Source organism: Ixodes scapularis, unplaced genomic scaffold (assembly GCF_016920785.2).
Source record: "Ixodes scapularis isolate PalLabHiFi unplaced genomic scaffold, ASM1692078v2 PGA_scaffold0__279_contigs__length_252992795, whole genome shotgun sequence".
Lineage (NCBI taxonomy): Eukaryota > Metazoa > Arthropoda > Arachnida > Ixodida > Ixodidae > Ixodes > Ixodes scapularis.
Genome location: NW_024609835.1, coordinates 9,293,047 through 9,315,532, shown reverse-complemented (window position 1 = coordinate 9,315,532; position 22,486 = coordinate 9,293,047). Strand labels below are relative to the sequence as shown.

Genomic DNA, 22,486 nt, shown 5'->3' with positions numbered 1-22,486 from the left:
GTACCAAAAAAAGCTGTTCGCATTACAAAACTTTTGGGACAATGCATGTGGGTAGCTTCATTTAACATAGGGAAGTGGATTAATTTCTTGCCTTCAATAAAAATTGAAGAAAAAAAAATTTTTTTTTTCTTCTGTGTAATGGTTGCACTCCTACTTTTCACTCTAAATCTTGAAGAAGAAAAAACATGCGGCCATTACACGCATATATACGGTATGTGTCCCATTCAGGTACATTAAAATAGCACAAATATCCATCAGATAAGGTGCCAATAGACTACTTCCATAAAGCCCTACATGCAACACGGCGCGCGTTGCACTCTGGGAACTAGTTGGCCAGCCAGGGAGGAGGGTGCATGGTTTTGGTTTCGATCGACACGTCGACAAGAGATTATACACAGAGCGTGGGCTATTAACGGCCGTTATCTCATGTTTTCTGGTCCCGAGAGCGTCATTTGTGGTCTCTAAACTAACCTAAATGGCCAGACCTCGAAGCTTTAGACAAGCCCGAGACGTATAGCTTGTCTTAACTCATGCTTGTTGTATTTTTGTACTTGAGCCTTTCTGTTAGCGTTCCAATCGAGGTATGTGGACGAGCCAGTGCTGGGAATCTCGACGCTGCGAAGCTCGGGGATCTTGCTTGTGTACGAATCAACAAGCTGTAGCAACCAATTTAAGTATGCAAGCATCAAGCTCGGGCCTTTACTTTAGTGTTGTTGATCAGAAAGTTTGTTTGTTTCGTGCGTCCATAGACGAAATATCACTTTTTGCAATTACTGTTTTTCTTAATACGCCTGAGTACGCGAGGTAAAACTCGGAGGCACCATTGAAAAGCTCAATTTTAACACACTTCTTATCTCTTATCTGTACTGACCTGCAGCACTGCACAAAGTGAGGTCCCCACCCGCTTGGCATTCCACTAATGTTCAACATGGCGTATGCGCATAAAGTTATCCTGCCCAATCATATGGGCACATTCGCACATACACACCGTTTTTAGAAGGCAAAAGTCGAGCACTTTTGTGAAGAATGTCGCACCGTTCGCCGGGAGTGCGCCGGACGGTTGCTGATGGCCATAATATTTGTTATGTGTTTGCTTTCTTCCTGCCTGAGTACGTCGAGATAATTTCAGACACACCATTCAGGCACAGATCTTGGGCGTCAGTAAAAGCTCATCCAAAAAGGCTTAGCGAGGAGTAGGGGACGCTTGTTAGGGCCTCCGTCGTAGCTCGCCGATCTCAGCGTTTGCGAAAACTTAATCTTCTATCAGCATAAAATTTGAGTGGGAGATATATGATGACACGAGGAAGACATCATAGTAACTTTTGTGCAGTAGAGAGGTCGAATTTATTGCGCTTCCTTAAAAGTTCATGCGTCAACGCTGGGCTCAACTTTGATACTCCTGTGAAAATGCGGCTTGCTTTTTGCCCAATGAAGTAACAAGAAGCAAACGTTTGGCAAACAAAATAGGTGAAAGGCTCCAGATGAACAAATTTCAGTTGTTGTTCACTGGTACTAGACGGGATTATTGAAATTGAACTGAAAGATGCACTCGTGGGGTGAGGTGACTAAGCAACGTCTTACTACGGTTGCATATGCACTCATAATATCCGGTGTTTCGGGAACCAAGAAAAGTGCCCCGGTCTTCGTTTTGTATTGCTCGAGAATGAGTGTGTTGCACGTTCGTGAAAAGTCAGATAATCGAAAACGCAAGCAGCGCGTTCGGTCTGCTCAGTCGAAACCTGCTCAGTCGAAACCGAAACTGAGCGGCCAACTAGTTCTCAGAGTGCACTGCGTGGTATTTCGCCGCGATGGGGCGCGCCGGTTTTGGAAGAAGTCCATTACAGATATTTTAGTTCAAGTAGTAGGTATTTGTAAGACTTGTTGCATTTAAGTCAAGATATTTTTGTCTCTTTTTAACGAGGTTTCACATTTTTGAATATTGAAACAATCTGCGGCATGTTGCCAAAATTATACATAGAAGGACGATTTTCAGTGTATTTAAAAAAATGACCGGATCTCCACGTGGTGAATGATGTTGATTGGGGCGAAGCTCTGGTGGTGCTGATGATACTGATTTTGTTCATAGGTAGTGCTGATAGTGCTGATTTTTTTTTATCCTCTCCGGAGCAGCTCGCTGTCTGCGTAGACGCTGAGCCGCAGCATGCCGAGCCTTTCGTTCATTTTCATTCATGTCAGAAAGAGAATGTGTGGTATGGAACGTGGTTATATATGCATTTAAGCATTTAACCGCAGCGCCCTCTCCTGTATAGACGTTGAGCGGCTACATGCAACGTTTCATCCATGACATCCCCAGATCTTGAGTTACCACCACATCTCAGAGCCCCCTACTCGTCCCGCAGTCGTGGCCGAGTGGTTAAGGCGATGGACTAGAAATCCACTGGGGTTCGAATCCTGTCGACTGCGCAAATATTTTTTCTTTTTTTAAGAAGACAGATGGGATGGCAATTGATGTGAGCACGGACGTTGGACAAGGCTAGACCCTAAGGAGCTTCGCCCCTAGAATGTGATTACTAGCACTATCCAATTTACAGTGTGTCGCATGTGCGGCAATTCAACACAGCCCATACCTGATAAGCAAGAAGTTGTGACTCCCTCATTCTGCAATGTTAATTTGGTGAGATGGAGATATCAAAACCCATCTCTATGTGCGGTTGCTGCAAGTGCTGCGCTAACAAAAGTCCGGAGGAACTACCTGGGCGGCCAGAATCAAAGGTGGAGTTCTGAACCAGTTTGAACCGGTTCGAGCTTGTTCCAACTGGTAACCAAACCAATATTTCTTGAACGTGTTTAAATTTTGTGGGTGCCCAATGGTGCCACCGTTCAGTGGCCACTAGGGTGTGCCCTGATGTATGCAACACAACGCACCATGTGTGCGAACTACGCGGCACAAGGGGAATTGCCGGGACAATAAAAGACGGCCATCTTAAACGGCATGAGGCTTCTGAGCCAAGGGCAGTCATGAACAGTAGCATGCTCACTTCTTCTATGTCAAACTAACCGTCCTTCTAACATTAAATGTGTTTTTTTTTTTTTTTTTTCGAAATCCTGGCTCTGTGTTGTTTCTCTGGGTTAGGCATGCAGCAAGGAAACTTTCCCACATGGTGCCCTACGTGTTTTTGATGGAGTGAAATACAAGCCTACTGAACCTGAACCCGAAGACTGATAGGTTGGATACCCTGCCTTGATGCCGGAGCTGACTTGGTTTGTCTAAGCAAGCACAAACGACTCTGTAGCAAAAATTAACTGACGTGTCGTCCTCTAGGTGTTTCTCATGCAAAAATGAAGGGCTTTTCTGGATGTTGGTCATCCTTTAATGTGAAACGTTAGAAAGGTCACCGTGAGGCGCAAGGAAAGAGGGGAAGAGACGGCCAATGCTCACCTCGCAGTCTGCCGCCGTAGTGTTGTGGTACAGGGGGCAGCACTCGAGGGTCCCGTGCGTTGCAAACTTCCCGCTCAGGTGACCTGCTCCAAAATGCAGTGGGCAAGACCCCACACAGCACTCAGGAACAGCAAGGATCGCTCGCGAGCCAGACTCGCTGAGCAACCATTTAACCGAGAAAATGAAACAGCAGACAACAGAAAACGCACGTGCCACCTACAAACTGTGGCAATAAAAACACTTCTTTCCGAAGACATTTATTTGAGAAGCTGGAAAGTCCAGAGAAAAACTTAGCTGACGCAACCTCACCCACGCTTTGTAACAGTCGGAGACTGTTACAAAAAATGGCTGGACTTTCGATAGTATGAAGGACTTTCAATAGTAGTACTATCAATACTTCAATATTGATAGTTTTCGACACTATCAATCGTTTTTCCAAACCTACCGATTGTATCGATAGTCAATTTTTCTACAGTTTTGCATTACTACTCACATGTCATTGTAAGCTGCTTTTCCGCTTATTGGTTGTGTAAGAATACTGAGGCATGTCGGAGAGGCACAGCAGAGCTTCCATGGTCATGGCACATAGTGAATCATCTTCATTTTCAGTGTTTGCTTCTTTTAGAAGAGGGTCGAACATTGTTGTGCCAACCTCAGCTGGAAATGCTAAGCTGATGCCCTGCCGCAGTCTCCTCCTCGGACACTTGTATTCTTTTAGGCCGTCAACACGCATTCTTTTCTTTGAGAAGAACATAGAATAAAGGCTGAGACCTCTATGTTTGTCGGGCTGTAAACAACTTTATTTTTACGGTCACATAATTTCGTGGACTTTGCGGAGTATGAAATTCTGGAGTATTTAGTGGGCACAACATGTTACGACTGGGAGTGGTTCGCTAGGCACTGGTTGCAATGGAGTGATGTATTTACGTGATAAATTTTTCTCATTTTTATACCGTGATAGTTATTCCCAGAAATTAGTCTGCTTTAGTATTTGATGCGGTTACTGAAACAGTAAAGAACCATATTTCGTTCTCTAATACAAAAAGGTAAAAAAAAAAAAGAAGAAAACTGCGAGATATTTAAAAAAAGGAAACCACGAAAAAAAAAAATATATTGTTCAGGGAAAAAAAAAAAAAAAAAAAGTCTATGTTTTTTTGTTGGCAAAATGCTTTCTAGACAGTTTTTGAGATGAAGGAACCATGTGAGGAGCCCGATGGGGCAAGCAGATGCCAGCATGCGAGAAGAATAGCAGCTTGTCTTTCCTCACTTTTAGTTTATACTCTGTTTAGCCTAAAGCTGATGGTGCGGAGGGAGCTACGTGCTGGCCGAGCCATTCAATTGCTTCCTTTCGTCTCCTGACTCCTCTCTCTGTGCATAGGTATGGGCAGGGGCGTAACCATGTGGAAAGATAGGTGTATGACTGGTCTGATGAGCACATAGCATCCACAAAACTGTCAGTATTTCAAGTCCAAGGGTCAAAGTGAAGGCTAGCGTCAAGAGGGGGGAAGTGGGAAAGAAAGAAGGTGCGGCTTCTGCATTTCTCTGTGCGATTACTGACTAGCCGCTTCCGAATCCTAAATGGTGACAAAAAAGGAACGGTTCTTTCTTTCTTTCCTCTTGCGGGAAAAACGAGGAGAAAAGAGGAGAGTGGAGAGTAAGCTTTCTTCTTTCTGCGTGTTGGTCGACCTTTAAGCCACCGTTATTACAGATGTCCCATCATTTCGCGGTGTCGTTTCGTAAATTGCAATCAAGCTATGTTTCAGCATACCTTATCTGGGGACCTTAATGGAGTCTGGGGCCGTCGTTGTCACTGGGACCTCCTGCGGGCTGCCTGCCATTGGGCAGCCCGCGGGAAGCCCCAGTGACGACGACTGCCCCGGACTCCGTTTGCCGAGAGGTCGACCCGGTTGCACGCGCGGTCACCTTTGGAGTCGCAGCCGGGCAGCGGGCAGCGGTCCTCGGCCCGCTCTTCCCGGGGGCACTGGCCGTTGGCAGCGGGCATCTCACGCAGGATGCGGTGCCGGTTGGCCGGACTGCGGCCTCCCCGGGTCGCCCCCCGGGGACTGGGACGTTTGCGGGGGCTGCCCTCCCCCTCCTGGCTCTTGCCTGCGGCCACAGAGGTTACGGAAAAACCATTTGGGGCTTTTCACCGACGCACCGAGGCCTTTACAGAAACCCCGAGGCCCCACCAAAAACACAAATTTAGTGTTTGTGTATAGACACAGTAAGGTCACTGCCTTTCAGGTATGGCAACACTGGTTTACGCTGTAGATAAGGAATTTACCCATTGCAGTATGACTGCTAGCCTGGGGTCTTTAACTTGCATCAAGCAGCAGTGAGACACGAATGCATGCCAGTACTTATGCAGAACGAGACGGGCAGGGGTGACAACTCTAAAGTCCCTGTGAGGATACGTCACATGCCCGACTATGACGAGAAGGATATATCCTCCCGAAGCAGCAATTCCAAGCAAATTTCATACTGCCCTCGCCAGCTCTACGCAGTTCTTACGGTAAAGCGTTTCGGAAGCTTATGCTGACTGCTACTGGTCATGCATATATTTTAAAATTCCAGTCACTTCCGAGTCTTCTGGTTTAGAATTCACAAATTCCAATCTTAGCCCTTTAACTCCCAAGTTTCTTTCGTGGTGGCCACACCTTACATGGACGCAGATGCGTGCACTGTGTTCTTTCTGTCAAATACAATATTTTATTTTTACGAGGACTACCTTAACGGGGGTGTATAAGAAATGGAAAGTGCTTCAGAACATTTTTGAAAACATAAAAATTCTGTCTGTCAACAATTGGGAACCACTTTAAAAGCACGGGAGGACGTTGAACAGGCCGGTCGGAGACACGGATGCCGTAACGAAACTCCTCCGAGAAAGAAGCGGCGGGCGAGGAGGCGGGGTCGCTCACCCTTGGGCCTGCCCCTCTTGGGCGGGGTGACCTCCCCGTTCACCTCGGCAGACTGGTGGGCCGCCTCGGGGCTGGAGGGTGCCCCGGGCCGCTTCGGGGTAGTCGCCGCCACCGGCTCGTTCTGGCACTCGTCCTGCTGTGCTCGGGGAGACGGAGGAGGAGAAGATGGAGGCCCGCCCCTTCAACGAACGCTTGACCTGGCATTTTCGCACGCTTGCGTTTGCTTAGGACTAGGGGTGTCGCGAACTTTTGTGGAACCAGATTTTTTGGTCGAACTTTCGAGGTTCGACCGGGTCGAACCGGTTCGACGAACCTTCAAACTTTTCATCAGATTTGACCGGTTCGACTTTGTGGACAGTGTGGCCAGACCTTGATACAAGCATGTCTAGGTTTGGAGAATTTTTTTTTTTTATGCAAAGTGTTATTTTATTTTGTGAACAGCTGCAATTAAAATAAACTAATTCTAATCACTGAAGAAGTTAATAACTTAATTTTTAGTACTTTATTGACTAAAATAGCCAATCAGCGCTGCACTTAATTCATCTCTGAGCCATTACTATCCAATCCGAAGCCAACTGGCCAGCCTGTCGCGCATGCGCACACGAGTCGAACCTCAATACAAGGTTCGTCGAACTTTCTACTAAAAGTTTGAAAAAGTCGAACCTGGTCGAACTCGAACCGCGGCCGGTTCGCGACACCCCTACTTAGAACCGAGCTCCTGCCATCTCTTACAACGGGAGAATGTGCTGGCGCCATCTATAAGGCGACCCTGGAACTGCATTTCACTAGAGCCAAGGTTCTGCGGTATTTGAGAGACCGAATTTTGTGCGTACTATCGGAAGAGATGGTCGTTTATGACATTGTGAAAAGTTTTTTTACAGAAAGAATAACGTGCAAAAACAATGGGAAAAGAAACAGCACGTATTCCACCAGATGGAAGTGTGTTTTCTCGTCATAAGAGGTGGCATACGGTTGTAACCAGGTGCAAGTGCAGAGGTCAGTCTGTGCGAGGGAGCTTACGTTTCTATGCCGGCCCCTGTGCATGTGGCGGGTGACGCGAGGCCGCTTCGGGGTCGACGGGGGAGAGTCTTCCTCCCCCTCTGGCGACAGCTCCGCCACTCCGTTCGCTGGTCCCGCCTCCTCAGCTCCCTCACTGCACTTGCTGCACTTGTCTGCACAGGCAGAGAGGCCCGTCGGCAGATGATCCCCGGGCCCCTCCCTAGATGCACTTTGGCTGCTAGATAAACGATCCCGGAACGCCTTTGGCGTTCCGAGACGGCCCGGAGTTTACCCGGCAAAACTTCGGTGCATCGGATCGAAACGTCGGGTTTTACTACGGTGTAAATTGGTCATAACAGACCTCGATAGTGACCAAGATTTCAGTCTGTCGTAAAAGGAGTATGCTGTATGCAGATATGAACTTGAACCAATGGTACAGATAAAAAAACTAATCGAACTTCAGAAAGCAGTATGTTAAGTATATCCAAATGTCTATTGTAAGCAGGTCTGTTGTAACGAGTTTATAGTGTATTCTTATTCGACGAGTTGCACCTTGACGAGGCGCGAGACAGACATGGCGTTAAAAGGTTTTGTGGGGAGTTACCTGCCACAATATTCGGCCAGATAGCTCGTTCAAAAATTTAGTCCGAGCCTGCTTGCGGCTCAAATTCCTGTTCCTTTCACATGGGCATCCGCAGAGGGGTGCAAGGGGGGGCAGTGGCCCCCCTCTGGAATTCTGAGGGGGATGCAAGAGGGAGGGGGGGGGGGAGCTGTACCCACACTAGTTAATGGGTACACCGGCGTTTTTTTAGCTACCCAAGCCAACTACATTTTCTGAATAACATGGATTTACTGAAGATCGCTTCAGTTAGTGCATTTCATCTCGTCAAAAATGCTATGTATAGGAAAAGTAGAAGTAAAAAATGCAGGGCGTCGATAGTGCCGAGAAAGCTTTGTCAGGGAAAGAGCAGAAAACTTTCTCCGGACAGAGAAAACCTTTAACGAAAAAGTCGCAAGAAAGTAGAAGAAACCTCCCCCTCTCCACAAAGAGCGATGTGGTCATGATACCAAAAACAAAAGAATGCTTCAACAGCGAGTGTGACCCTGTGGCGCCACGGTTTGCAAAGTTTCGGAATCAGCGGCGCACACCCATAGGCAGCCCTTAAATTGCCCGTTTCTTTTTTGTATGCTTAGAGTTCTAGCCAAGAAAGTCTGGTAGTTCATATTCGTCCGGTTACAATGCCAGAGCGCCAGCAATGCCAGCGGCTGCCGCGCCCAACCTACGTAACTGCCCCAAGCAAAAGAAAAAAAAAAAAAAGTTTTCTTTTAATATATATATATTTGGGTGCCTGCAGGCCGCAATCGTTCTCGTACAATACGTTAGTCGATCCGATCAGGCCTTGGCCTCTGACTTAGCGGCGCATCTGCCCGCTGGCTGACACGAAACACCGTGAGACTCGAGGAGGCCGCATACGCTCGGTGACATCACAGAAAGGATTTTGTCTTCCTACCACTGCTTCTCCTCCTCTCTTTCCAGACTCTTTTTTTTTTTTTTTTATGACCTTTTTCTTTAGGCATTTAGACTTCAGGAGAGAGTTAAGGGGCCACAGGTGAAAGTTTCCGATTCCGCGTGCGGCGGCGAAGAACGCGGTAGGCATGATTTCCGCTGATTTCGCTAGTCTAAATGTGATCGTAACCTCTGGTGGTTAGCAAGAACATCGACATGGTTCCACATTTTGCGGATGTGGATCAGTTACGGATACAATAATGTAAAAAGTTTGCGGATGCGGTTCGGATGCGGATACAAAGTCTGCGGATGCGGATTGGATGCGGATACTCAAACTGTTATCCGGGCAGGGCTCTAGAGGTAATAGGTCACACCTCGAACACCAAGCCACCCTTTTTTTCGCTATGTTCGATCTCCTTTGGGGTGGGCTACCTTTTGCAATATTATGGCAGGCATTGGAGCCGTAAAAGTTACTCCTAAAATGTAACAGGGTTACGGTTAGTTAGTCGAGCTGGAATGTAATTAAGTCACGAATACATAATTACAGATGTATACACTTTCACATATCTGTCTAATTAGTTACTCACAAAAAGCAACAAAGCAGCATTCAAGATGCCAATTAATGACTCATTTCCACTGAAAGCGCAGGAAGGGGGAGTCCTCACCGAGGTAAGAACGGTTTGCCTGCGGGGGCAAGCAGTCCTGGTGGAAGCACCGGTCGCACGTCTTGCACAGCACAAACAGGGCCTGCGGGAAAACGTCGGGACTGGTTGCTGCCACTTCCCACATTCCCAAGTCGCAGCAACTGGTTTCGATCCCAGCAATTCGTGTTGCAGCACATCGTCAACCATCCCAGAATTGCGGAGAAAACTGTTCCGGCCGGGCAGAACGAGAATGTCCCAAACCATAATAACTACCGAGTTAGTCACCCTCTTTGTAGGCCAAAACAAGGTGGACGTCAGAGCTTCGATGGGATCACGAAACAACATTTGACTGAAGTTTTAGTGACTCCATATCATTCGGTGGGGCACAGGAAAACTAGCACACAATGGTAGAGAGCGAGAAATGTAACTTTTGCCACAAAACATAAGAAATGAGAACGGTCTATTACTCTTCATTTTTTGGGAAAGGCTACCGAGCTCTTGGGTGCTATTTTGTCAGTTTGTGCCGACAATGTTTGTCGCAGTCACGTGCCTCGGTTGGCAATGCTTACAGCAAGTGCTATGTAGCAGATATTCTCAGAGCCTGGCGAGTTCCATCATGGCACAGACTAGCTACGAATGTGAGGCCGAATATTCGCCGACAAATCGACTGTTAGCAAAAGCCAGTTGGCAAACATGGTAGATTTGGCTGCTTTGGCCAGAAGTAAGAAGATATATTCGATCCCGAAATTTCAGCAAAAAACATAACATCTCGGTTGTCTCGCATTGCGGTGGAAGACGAAGCCCTACTCGGAGGAAGCAGCCACCGTGTGTCCAATACTTGCATCGGCAGCCCGAGCGGTTTGTGTATCTTCAATAAATGGCTGCATGAAAGTAGTGCTTTCTGGTGCCATTTTCTTTGTCCTTGCCTTTACTGACACTTTGTGTTAAGTCATGTACTAACGAGCCAGCCTATCCATTTAATCGTGGGATTCGGGGCCCGACTTGCTACCGGAGCTAACCCACGGTCGGCCGGCGAGAGCGGTCACTCACAGAGGCGGTTTCGGGCTTGGCGCAGCGCTCGCACAGCCGGCACCGGTGGCACTTCCAGTCGTAGGTGGTCACCACCTTGGCCGCCTCGTCAGACAGGCCCAGGCAGAACGGGTGAGCTGCAAGGGGAGGGCACACCATGGGAGGACGCTCTCTGGAAGGGCTTCCCAATGCCCCCGACAATCCAGATTTCGAGGTATCCGGCGGCAGAGGCCAAGAGCCACTCCGTCCTCGGCACAAGGTTGTACGTGGGGCTCCTATGCAGTAGTTCTCAATTGGGAGTCTGCGGACCCTTTTGTGGTGTACGAAGGCTTTCTTAAAGTCCCCAAAGTCCTCAACCGTTGGTCGAGCCAAGCAATAAAATTCTAGAGTACGGTAAGTATAATAATAATAATAAGTACCGATCTTTATTTATTATATCATATTAAGTTTTTTCAACCACTATCATTGTTATAGACCAAAACATGAATAAAGGCTGTTCATCATATATATAGTACCAGTCTGAGAAGTTTCATAAATCCTTTAAAAAGGTAGAGAACTTTCAATAAATAATATTCGAGGAATAGAAGAGAATACTCTAGCTTAAAAGCTGCGATAGTGAGAGAGAAAGGTTGAAGGTGGACACGCAAAGAGTGTAGCATTCAGATACTACAACTAACTGTAGGCCAAAGGCTTAGATTTGTACCTTAAGTCATTTGACTTTCAGGCAGCCAATGCCAAGGAAGGCATTGCCTTTTGGCACAGTTCTCTAAATCAACAAGACCCAACTTTGCTCTGGACAAATTCGGGCAGGAAAAAAGTGTCTCATGACGAGAGTTCCCTTCTGGTCCTTCAACAAAGGAGAGTCGGGCTCACCAGCTGTGTAATCACTGCACCTTTCCTCTGGTATTTTATGCTCGGGTAGTTGCTCCAGCAAATACTGAAACTGCCCAAACGCGTGGTCGAGCATGAGGAACTGTCAGTGTTGTGAAGTACTTTAAGTACATAGTACTTATAGCACTACTGTAAGTAGGTTTAGAAAACTTGTACTTTACTTGAAGTGAATTCTTCGAGTATATACTTGTACTTCACTTAAAGTATGTGGCCCAAATTTTGTCTCGCTAAATTTGTATCAGAAAATGATACTTTGTCTACTGCAAAGAAAGACTGGGAGAGATATTCCACTTTCACGAGAAAAGCGAGCAGACAGCACGTCACTTTGTTTGTACCGGTGGTGGCTTTCCCGCAGCATCTCCAACTCTCGCTACTTCTTGCTCAGTGAGTGCAAGCGAGGAGGTTAAAAACATTGCGAGAGGACACTCCTGTACAAGAAGATTGCTTGTGGAAGCCATGGGGTTGATGTCATGCTCTCTCCTAGTATGTTCAACTCCATTGGGTGGAAGTCAGTGCAAGCGGCGCCAGATTCAGAAGTCTGAGGGACTTCTGCCATTTCCGAAAATAACTAATGCACCCTCGTTACCCCTGGGAAAATGCATAAAAAACACTGTGTAGGGGAATGAAAGGGCATGATGAAAGATTATGTTAAAAAAGTACTTTTACTTTACTTTGAAAGCACATTTTATTTATAGTAAGCACACTGCACCCAGCATACTTACTACTTTACCTGAAGTACATAACCTCTTATTTACTTTGTACTTCAAGCAGGTACTTTTTAGATGTACTTTTACCCAACACTGGAAACTGTGTACAATCCAATGTGTGCAAGAAATGTTTGCCTGGCAGGTTGGTGAGTAACTGATTAGCAGGAAAGAGGGAAAGTTGTAAGAAGAGAAGAGAGCACGAAGACACTGGCGGACCCTTGCGGCTTTGTCCGTGCACCTAATCTGCGTTTGTTGACTAGTCTCCTCGGGCACACGCTTCGAGACCGAAAGAGTTGGCCATCCCACGGCTACTGGGTGGTTCTTGTTACATACCGTACAAGTTATACCATACCCATTTCAGTTAGGACTCCAGGCAAAGACACTGATAGAATTTGTAAATAAATGATCAATAATATTGCGCAAGTAACAAGAATTTGCAGTATAAACACAGTTCAATTTCATACCTGTCTGCTTCTTTGTCTATCGCCAGGTAGCTCAGATATTGAGGGAGAGGTAGATTGAAATCAGATTTACATACGGGGTGTCCCAATATGAGTGCAATGCTGCTTACTTTTTCTGACAAGCGATAACCAATACCTAACTTTCCCTAAAAATACTGCACAGCCCCGCTCCATAATCTTTTTTGCCTCTCGGGTGATTTTAACGTATTCCTCGAATCGGAAGACACCGCCGCCAACCACCCAGCCCATGTACTAGCAGGCTACCGGTTTGGCCACCGGTTTGGCCGTCGATCAGACCACCGACCCGACCACTGATCTGGCCATTGAACCAGACACCAAGCCCGGAGCCGGGCATGTGCACAACAAGCCCTGTGGGGGCGGGCGTACCGCAGGTGTCGCACTCGGCGCAGGCGATGAGGAGTGCGGGGGGGCTGCGCCTCGTCTCCAGCACGCTCTGGGAGCAGACGGTGCAGAGGGGCTCCGACGAGAGCCGGGTCCGCAGCTGCCGGGGCCGCTTCGAGGGCGAGCAGGCCTCCGCTGGGAGGACCACAGGCGGCACCACTCAGCCCCCCGCACAACACCTGCCGCAACGAGTAGCGTCCCCTTGCGCCCCGAATCGTGAGAAAATAAAATAAAAATATAGCCGCCCGTGTTGAGGGGGCAGTTTCGAATTAACAATTCCCACTTGTTAAGTATAGATCGAGGGACTCCGGTACCTTGCGCATAATTTCTCAGGCGTTAACAAGCCGTAGGCATCATCCAGGCAAGTTTCCCGCATAAAAAGCCACAAAGACGTTGTCCAAGCTCGGGCTGGTGCTTACGAAAGCATTTAGAAGATTCTCAGGGGCATCTGGAGCAATACAAGAGCGGACAAAACCGGCGCAATCATTTACCACGTTTCAGATCGATTCACACTTCTCCATAAATTCGCACCGGCGAGCTCGAGTTAGTGATTTTGAAACTAGTGAGATGGTCGCGAGACTGATTTCCACCTCTGGTAGCTTCTCTCGGCACGCACTCGCTCAGGCTCCCGCAGCCAAGTACACACCTCTCAAGGCAAAAGTGGCACAGATTTGCTGCCAGGCCGAGTTCTTTTTTGGGCGCTCATTCAAATCGAGGTGATGCTTTTATAAAGAAATGAGTATTCTTTAGTAGCGCTGACCAGAGCTGCTGCAGAGACCTCCATGGCTCTGTATCCATGGCCGCTACCGCGAACCGAAGCGTTGGACGGATGTGTTGGTTGCTTCCCCCACAAAAGTGTGGCGTGCCAAATGTAAACAAACGCGAGGCACGCCACGCATCACTTCTGAGGCGCCACTGATTGGTTCAGCTGCCAAGCGACTCAATGGAAGCGGTCACTTCTGCAACCACTTCTGCCAAATTGGTCTGGAAGCGACTGTTCCAAAGCGATCACTTTTTCGACTGTGACTGTCACTTTTGCTATGAAAGTTGTAAAATGACTTGCAAGTGTCATTGTGCCTTTACATCTACTGTAATATTCTGAAAGATAGCTCCCCCAAAACTGAAAGCAAATCGAGTGAAAAGAAGGGCTGGTCTATATAAGGGCTGGTCTATATAATCGAGTGAAAATAAGGGCTGATCAACAAAAGTTGAAAAAGTGCTATTTCTAGGTCATGTGGCCTCCAAAAGGTGTTATCCTAGCGAGGGGCAGTGAAGCAAAGATTACTGTCCCTCCCAGTCTGAAATATTTGCTCTAGCTAACTAACCCCATTTTCACCAATGTAACAAGATATTTCACCCGCTCAATCAGTCATGCATCTGCCAACTAGGAGCACTCGCAGCGAGGGATGTCACAGACTTCTGTCGAACCTGAGGTTCAACCGGTTTTATCCTTCAAACCTTTAGCTAAGCTCCACAAAGTTCGGCTTATGAACAGTGTTGCCCAACTTCAACGCAAAAATGTTGAATTTCTGGAAACGATTTTATAAAGTAGTTTATTTCATATCCTGTAAAACGATTAACAATGTCTACATATTATAAAAGCAAAGACACATAGTCTCACTGCTTTAGTTAGTTTATTAAGGCAAAACAATAAAACAAGACTTAACAAGTATACTACATTTTTCCTCCACTAGGAGGCACAAGGTCGTTTTTCAAATGTTTTCGCATGGGCACAAAAGTCAAACTTTTAGTCAGAAGTTGCAAAAGGTCAAACCCAGTCAAACTTGAACCTAGGCAAGTTTGTGACGTGCCTGATCGCAATGGCTCGATCCAGGCTCTTCAGTACCGAGAATGCTGTCGGCGTACCCGCCAAGCGCGGCGGCGTTTCCGGAACCCCACTCACCTTCGGTGCTGGCCTCCCTGGGAGGGGTCTGGGGCACGGAGGGCACGGGGGGCAGCACCGCCTCTCGGCGCGACTGGCCCCGCGTCACCACATGGGGCGCCGGCTCCGCCTCGCTCTCGTCCGAGCGCGAACCCTCCGAGCTGGTGCTCTTCAGCTGCCGCTGCAAGTGCGGGAGAACCGCCACACTCAGCATCCGCCCAAGACAATGGAGCGAGCCCAGGGTTGGCCCCCGGAAAGCAATTGAGGCAAGCGATAGAGCGTTCAGGGGGCTCGAGACCGTCAACTTGTGAATGACAACTTCATTGCCATTTCGCGAGCAATCCCAGCCATGAATGGAAGGGTTGCGCAAATACTCGGATTTTCGAATACTAGCTGCAAATAATGCGCTATTCAATGTTCCCTTTGAGATGAACGGCAATATTCGAGCTTTGCAAGTTGTTGGCTAAGTCACAGTTTTGGCAGATCGGATCGATCGGGCAGATCGTCATAAGAGGCTTAAAACCGGTCTTGTCGCTCACGGTCGTACTCGGTTGCAATCGTGTGAACGGTGCTTAATATTTTTTCGGCGCACACGAACGTGGCACTTTTTGGTTGAAGCCTAGCCCATAAACATATTCTGCGTTAAAAACTGGAACTTGATAAACTTGGTAGAGCTTACAGCAATGTTTTCTAAATTAAAGTATGACTATTATGCAAGAATACACGAGGCACATCCAGAATGCATAAAAAATACAAGCGCCAGAGATGGACAACAAAGGGAACAAACCAAGCACTCGCATTCTTGTTCCATTCTCTGGTGCTTTTGTTCTTGATACAATGTACCAACTGGCCCATTTTCCCATCCTACCAGAAAGCAAGTGCCTTTTGCGCATAAATGTTGCAAGAGCATCCACTTCGTGTTATGCATACGCAGCTATGTTCTCTCGTTCATTAGCCGCACCCTGACGTCATTTTGTAAAATTAAGAGTATGTCAGAGGGTGTGCACTGTCCTATTCACAACACCACATTTCTTCTAAAAAAAAGGGGTGTGTGGCGATGCTTGGTCACTTTTTAATAGGGAAAAGGCCACGCATATGATTGTAACATTGGGTTTTCTAAGATGCTTAGGAAAAACAGTTTAGTTCTTTTAAAAGTGAAAGGTTAAACACACAGAAGGGACGGACTGAAAACGTGCCATTGCCTGGGTTTTGTCCCTTCCATTCTTACTATTTCGCACGCTTATTAAGTTCAACACAAGGCCACGATAGGTGGCTCCTCGTTCATAGCAAGAAGAAAAAGGCATAAAAACATTGTAACTTCTTCCAGGTAATTTGACGTAAAGCCCCTCAGGCGAGGTAAGGTGAGGCAGTACCGGAGACTGAAGGTCCTAGAGATGGCCCCCTCTGCCCCTGTCCCACTCCCAAATACTCACTCTTCTCTTTGGCATCCTGCTCCTGAACGGCCGCAAGGACTATTGCACGCTGCTGCGATGTGAAGAATGCCCCCAAAATTTACCTGCAATGTGGAAGCATACAACGCAAATTTCCTCATCAATAGACCCATCTGCATGTTGTGCGCCATCTAGCGGCAGTGTTTTCAAACCACAAGGGGGACCTGATGCTGGACACTGTTGGCTGCCATATATGTAGAAAGTGCTTCAAGCCCTTGCATTCCTGATGCCTTTTCATTGCTTCGTGCCAAGTTACGAGAGCAAATCAGAAAGTCTTTGCCCCTATTTTTTATTAGCCAAAATAATGTACATACAGGTAATTACAAACATAAGTACCATTCTACGTACCTCACACTATTTTTCCACATAATCCCCACACCGGTTCAGACATTTGTCCAATCACAGCACTAAAGTTGAGATGCCCCTGTGGTAGAATTCGTCCGACTGACTGTAGAACCACCGGTGGACTGCTGTTTTGGCTTCATCGTTGCACGGGAATCGTTATCCAGCCTGGAACTTTTTCAGCGGACCGAAAATGTGGAAATCACTAGGGGCGTAGGTCCACAATCCCCCCGTGAAATGACCGGTGCTTGTCGGCAGTTCTGATTGCCACGTATGGCCTCGCATAGTCGTGGAGGATAACCACGTTGTCCACATCGAGAATCCCTCGGTGCTTTCGCCGAGGCCGGGCAAGGCCGGTCCAAGAAAGGTCTCCCGCTGGGAATGGATATGTTAACTTCGCATTTACAGCCATAACTTGGCCAAAAAAAAACAGGGGCAAAGACTTTCTGATTTGCCCTCGTACTTTGTATGCAAGGCGGCATCAATGATAATAATGGAGATAAGGTGAGATATCCCGTTTTTCGAATCACGCTAAAGAGCACAATCCTATCACTCTAACGAGCAAGGGAATGCGGACACAAACTGCAGACATGTATGGAACTTAAAAATGTACTACAGGAAAAAAATAGTGTTTTTTTTTGTAGCAACATGCAATTGAATACTTGCTCTGAACAGGGTAGCTGGCCTACTGGTGCTGTTGCAGTGGAATCTTTAAAATCTATTCCTATGTATTAAAATCTATTCCTATATATGCACTCCTTACTATACACATGTTGTGCAACAACAACAATATTGCCAGGCATACGAATAATGTCATCAGCATGAAAACATTTAAGCATGAGCTTCGTTCTGGCAAACTCTGGTATGTGGTATTCTTCTCTTTCCAGGTATCCATGTATGTTCTCCAGTAAATCTATGTGTGCGCAAGAAATTGATGATCACCGTAAAACACAGCGAGGGCAAACAGTTTCATTACGAAATGCATGAAATTGTGCGCAGACAACACACAAACTAAGAAAGCAATTAATACAGAGTGTGTGGATCGCAGCCATTGCTAACGTTAAGTTGCAAATTCAAGGACACGAACAGTGCAAAGGACAAGGACTAGTAAAGGTGGACAAGACGAGCGCTGACTAACAAGAGAGAGGAGAAAGAAAAACGTAAGGGGAAGATAAGTAAGGGGAAGATACAGAGGGAAACTAGTCCTCGTCCCTTGTGCCGTTTGTGTCCTTAATGTTTAACTAATTAGTGCCAATTCAACTGATGACGGTTCAAGGTAACTTTCAGTGACAAATTTGCAGGTAGACCATCATGTATGCTTGCTCTAGGGTGGCATAGTACTCTTCAGCTTTTGACTTTTCTGAGGTGACAGGTAATCGCAGTCGAACTCCTGCTTGGTACGAGATCGACGTTAACCACACTATGGTGCCTGGAACACGTCTCTGTCTGGTGTGTTTAGCATCCGCCCATTCATCCAAAGTGGTCCCAAAATGGCAACAAATGACCTCCCAACAGCCGTAGTCTCATGATGTCGGGTGTCGCGATCCCGGTGGTTGGCCGTAGAAGTTCCGGCAAAAAGCACGAGCAAATGCGAGTGCCACTGTTGTCGCGGCGTCCCAACTCCTGGCCGACGAGGCTTCCGTGGACTGTACAACTGGAGAGCGACCCGCAGCAGAACAGGCGTCTACCACATGCACCACCGCTGCTGGGACAGCACCAGGATTGCGACCAGTGACAGCGTGACACTTCCACGATGTCATCAGGTGGAAATCGAGAGACCACATTTTTGGACGCGGTAGACGCACCAGTCAGAAACATGTCCTACACACCATATTCATACTTGCCCCCCCCCCCCCCCCCCCCCTCGAAAACAATTCTTGAATACGCCGCAGCTTCCCGCGTGGATGAGCGGGACTTGTCGGCCGCTCGTCCACATGGGAACCCATCACTCGCGAGTGGCTGACAAGTGCCGTTTGTTGTTTGACCTTATTCAGCAAGGTTTGATCGTGCTATCTGTCATTCTGCACCAATGCTAAGTGTTTTCAGATGTGTTTTAGGATGCATAGAGCTCATAGATTGAGTTATGACCATAAAAAGAGGATCTCAAAAAGCACTTTAGTGGCCCTTAAGGGAGTGTTGTCCTGGCCCGAGAACAGAAGTCGAGCTAGCAGAAACAGAGTACCATCACGGATATCTCGCGCAGCCTCATCGTGCAAAGAAAGTAATATGCAGTGCACAACCGACAAACTTTGCCCAGCAGCATGATTACTTTGTGGTCAGCACAACAGTTAAGGCATGTTGACACTTGCGAGTTCTAGCAGTTGCGCAACAGCTTTTTGTTGCAAAAGCAACAGTCACAGTCGCAAAAGCGACCAGTTCGGGGCAGCTGCTTCCAGACAGATTTTTGAGATTGGTCTTTGAGTCGCCTGAATGTTGAACTAATCAACGGTGCCTTGCATGTTTACACCCGGAACTTCTGCGGGAGATGCAACCAACATGTCACGACTGACACCTTAATTCGCGGGAGCGACTACGAACATGCAGCCTAGGATGTCTCTGCAACGACCCTGATCAGTGCTAGAGCACTCATTTCTTTATCACAAGCACCACCTCTATATGAATGAGCACCTAAAAACAAACTTGGCCAGGCAACAAATTTGGGCATTTTGGTTTGACTAGTACGTACATACTGTAGAAGCTCAGGTGAGTGTATGCCGAAGTAGCAATTGTGACTTCACTGTACGGTTCCGAAGGACCCAAGCCAGTGTCACGAGTCAATCTCTTATGGCGAAAACGACGCGTGTGAAGCTGTGCGACAACAAAAATGAGAAAGAAGCATATTGCGAACCTGAGTTGTGGCAGGAAGAACGGAATCGACGGCGGCTCCCGAGAGCTTCAGAGGTGTAACTCGTCAGTAGCACCTTGCCGATTGCTTGCAGTGCGAACATCAGTGGTCGCTTGTCGCATGTTGCTATGGTCCGTCGCAACTTAAGAAGGTAGTGCGAGGGAAAGGAAAGCCGGGGAGGAGGAAGCAGACGAAACACTGGAGAGAGGAGGACGTCTCCTCCTCTGCAGCGTTCCGTCAGCTTCCTCCTCCTCGGCCTTGCTTTCCCTCGCCCTCACTTCTTGAGGTGCAACGGACTATCGTCGGTCGCGCGACCACTGCGAGTGGCGAGTGTGAATTCGCGTTTAGTGCCTTATCCACTCCATAGACTCCAGCCTTTAGCCGAATATTAGGTACCCAGATATAATCGAGGCAGCCCCGAGCGTGGGTAAGCTGCAGCAAAAACCGCGATGGGGAGGCACATCGAAGTGCATCCCGAAACACGAAAGGAACATGCTGAATCACCGCGGCTTTGCACACTCGTTCACGCCCTCTTCCTCGCAGCCGGTTAAAATTTTCGTCTCGGGGCGGGGCCACTGGCAGCTCTCGCTTGTCGCTCGATCGCTTCAGTTAACGTTGTCCGAGACGGTACCGAGAGCGCAGTTTCACAAACTGCTTGGTTTCGAGGTTTCGTCCGAGGGAAGACCCTTCTGAAGCTTAGCGCCTCTCACAGCTCTTAGATAAGTTTCGACGTTTCGAGATACAGTACAGTGTACAGTCTCGGTCGGACAAGAGTTCGTTCTAGCAAGAGCGCATTCAAGCAGCGATATGCGGGCGTGGTGACGGTAGCGGCCAATCGCAGCTCGGACGCGCAGACTCCCGACTGTTGCCGTGACGGAGCATCAACATCTTTCCGTGCCCTTTGCGCTATGATACACCGACGAATTACGTTTTTTTGCTTACGTCTTCGGGTTCACCAAAATGATCACAGCCTAACGGGTGCCTTCCATAGATGCTGTAACTCGCGTAGCCCTCGTAACCGATCAGGTTTTGCCAGCGTTATCGCGAGGGGGGGTGATGGGGTTCAATTTTCCGAACGATGATTTGTGTGGACGTCCTCGGCCCACCGCATTCGGGGTAACGTAGGATTCGTGGTCAAGCGACAGTTCGGTGGACGGAGGGACGACACCCAAAATGGGGATCGTTCGCGCAGACTGCGGGCGGCAACAGTTGCCGAGGTTGGTGTTACTGCAGTCACGAGATGGGAACAGAGCGGGCAGGAACTCACCATGGAACTAATCGATGATTTCCCGGACGTTTAGCGAGCGTATTTTAATTCACATGATCGAATCACTCGAGCCATCAGACAGGCACAGCCGCTTAGGCCTACGCAACCCCCTACAAACCTTTGACCGTGTGGAAACCCTCCATATCGTTTTAAAAACAAAGTGCTCGATCGAGTAAGGCACAACGACAAAAGCTGCTCATGGCAGAGAAAACACGGCTCTTCCTTAAAAACCTCAGCCGTACAAGCATTTTATTTTTATTAGAAAACAGTCAAAAGTCAAATCAACGCTGATTGTTTTAAACAAATAGATAGACAAGCAAAAACAGCTAAGTTTCTAAGTGGGTGGTAGCTTGAGCCATCTAGCGTCAACCAAAAACACTACTGTGTAAAACAAGCCATTGATTAAGCCAAGCCAAGTTTATACTTGCATAGCATGGTTTCGGTTTCTGTGGCTGCGTTGACTTGTGGACACTGTAATTGTGGTGAAAGCGGCAAATTGGGCAAATCGTAAGCACTGACACAACACCTCCTAGAAGAGAAGGCCGTAGTCTCCGAGTGGTTACGTCACAATGTTGGAGAAGGAAGGCATTGGCACAACTACGTGAGAAAATACCTAGTATCGACGTGAAAAAAAAGGTTTGTTGTCGAGATAGGATGGATGCTTGGGCGAGTTGATGAACCATATTCTACGATGACAGCGTAGCACGTGTGCTTGTCTTTTTGAGTATCTGGTGTGCGATTGTTTCTCTCGCTGTCACCGAAGAATATTGTTGTCGAGCGGCGCGGTGGTGTTCGTGCGCGTTTATTCGACATTAATATACGTTTTAAAAGCGGGGTCGTGTATAATTTATTATTTATATAACATACACGTAATATGCAACGCGATACCAACGTTGAAAGTACCAAATTTATATTTATGATTATCCCCGAAACCGCGAGACCAGTGCAGTTCCTCACTCTTCAAATGAACCGGCTCCAGTGCGACATTTTCTTCCCTCATACGGTTTCCGATTCTGGTAAACTTACGTTGTGTGTGAGCTGCTGACTGTCTGAAAAGGAACGCAGAGACATTTCAGAAGGGAAGGGAACCAAAAAAAAAAAAATACCATTCATCGCCACAGGGAGCGCACACGACCAAGGGGCGGGTCAACAACGTTACTCCTTTCGTCCCACACTGCTGCCGCTGCTCTCGTGCGTGATTCTTTTGATATTTCTTTCATTCTTCCCGTCGATTTTCTGTCGTCACCGCAATCTCGGATAGATTTGTGTGTGTGTGTTCGCTTGATGCTACGGCATTTACGCGAATTCGCGGAACAGGTCCTGCCACGGTTTGAGTGACATGTGTGGCAACCAACGATGACACTGGTCGATTATCGATAGATCCCTCTCTCTCTCGAGAGAGAGACTTCTTGGAGTTCGTGTTCAAATGTTTTCGTGACGGATATTGTGGGACGTATGGGTACTATCGACAGGTGAGAAAAAACTTATTTCTTTCTTGGTCATGTAGGACTCAAGTGAAGTACTGAAATCGTTATTTTTTTTTTTTTAATTTGTGATAGAATGGCGTCTTGTTCTCCGTTGTTATCCGTGTGCAGTTGCGTCGACAAGTGTAAATATGCGTGATATTATTCTCGTTTTCACTGGAAGGTGAATAACAAGTTGCGTGATTATTGAAAGTGTGTTGTTTGTGCTTATGTGTTTATTTATACTGATCTTATTTTATTGCATTTACCGCGTTTAT

The 22,486-nt window shown here is 47.4% G+C and overlaps 1 protein-coding gene across 2 annotated transcripts in view; it reads right to left on the bottom strand.

The window, feature by feature from the left end:
• Positions 1 to 20,991, bottom strand: part of LOC8041674 (histone acetyltransferase KAT7) — a 48,215-nt gene extending 27,224 nt beyond the window's left edge. Inside the window, exons 1-10 of one of the 2 annotated variants that reach the window (XM_029976628.3) lie at positions 20,746 to 20,991; positions 16,274 to 16,356; positions 14,862 to 15,021; positions 12,944 to 13,093; positions 10,519 to 10,634; positions 9,490 to 9,571; positions 7,339 to 7,490; positions 6,319 to 6,454; positions 5,324 to 5,506; positions 3,401 to 3,483 (exon numbers count right to left, since the gene is read on the bottom strand). In XM_029976628.3, the coding sequence (XP_029832488.2) occupies positions 3,401 to 3,483; positions 5,324 to 5,506; positions 6,319 to 6,454; positions 7,339 to 7,490; positions 9,490 to 9,571; positions 10,519 to 10,634; positions 12,944 to 13,093; positions 14,862 to 15,021; positions 16,274 to 16,288 (1,077 nt within the window). In that variant the 5' untranslated portion in view covers positions 16,289 to 16,356; positions 20,746 to 20,991. The remainder of the gene's footprint in view (positions 1 to 3,400; positions 3,484 to 5,323; positions 5,507 to 6,318; positions 6,455 to 7,338; positions 7,491 to 9,489; positions 9,572 to 10,518; positions 10,635 to 12,943; positions 13,094 to 14,861; positions 15,022 to 16,273; positions 16,357 to 20,745) is intronic. The other variant, XM_029976629.4, reaches the window with a different exon arrangement.
• Positions 20,992 to 22,486: the final 1,495 nt, after the last annotated feature.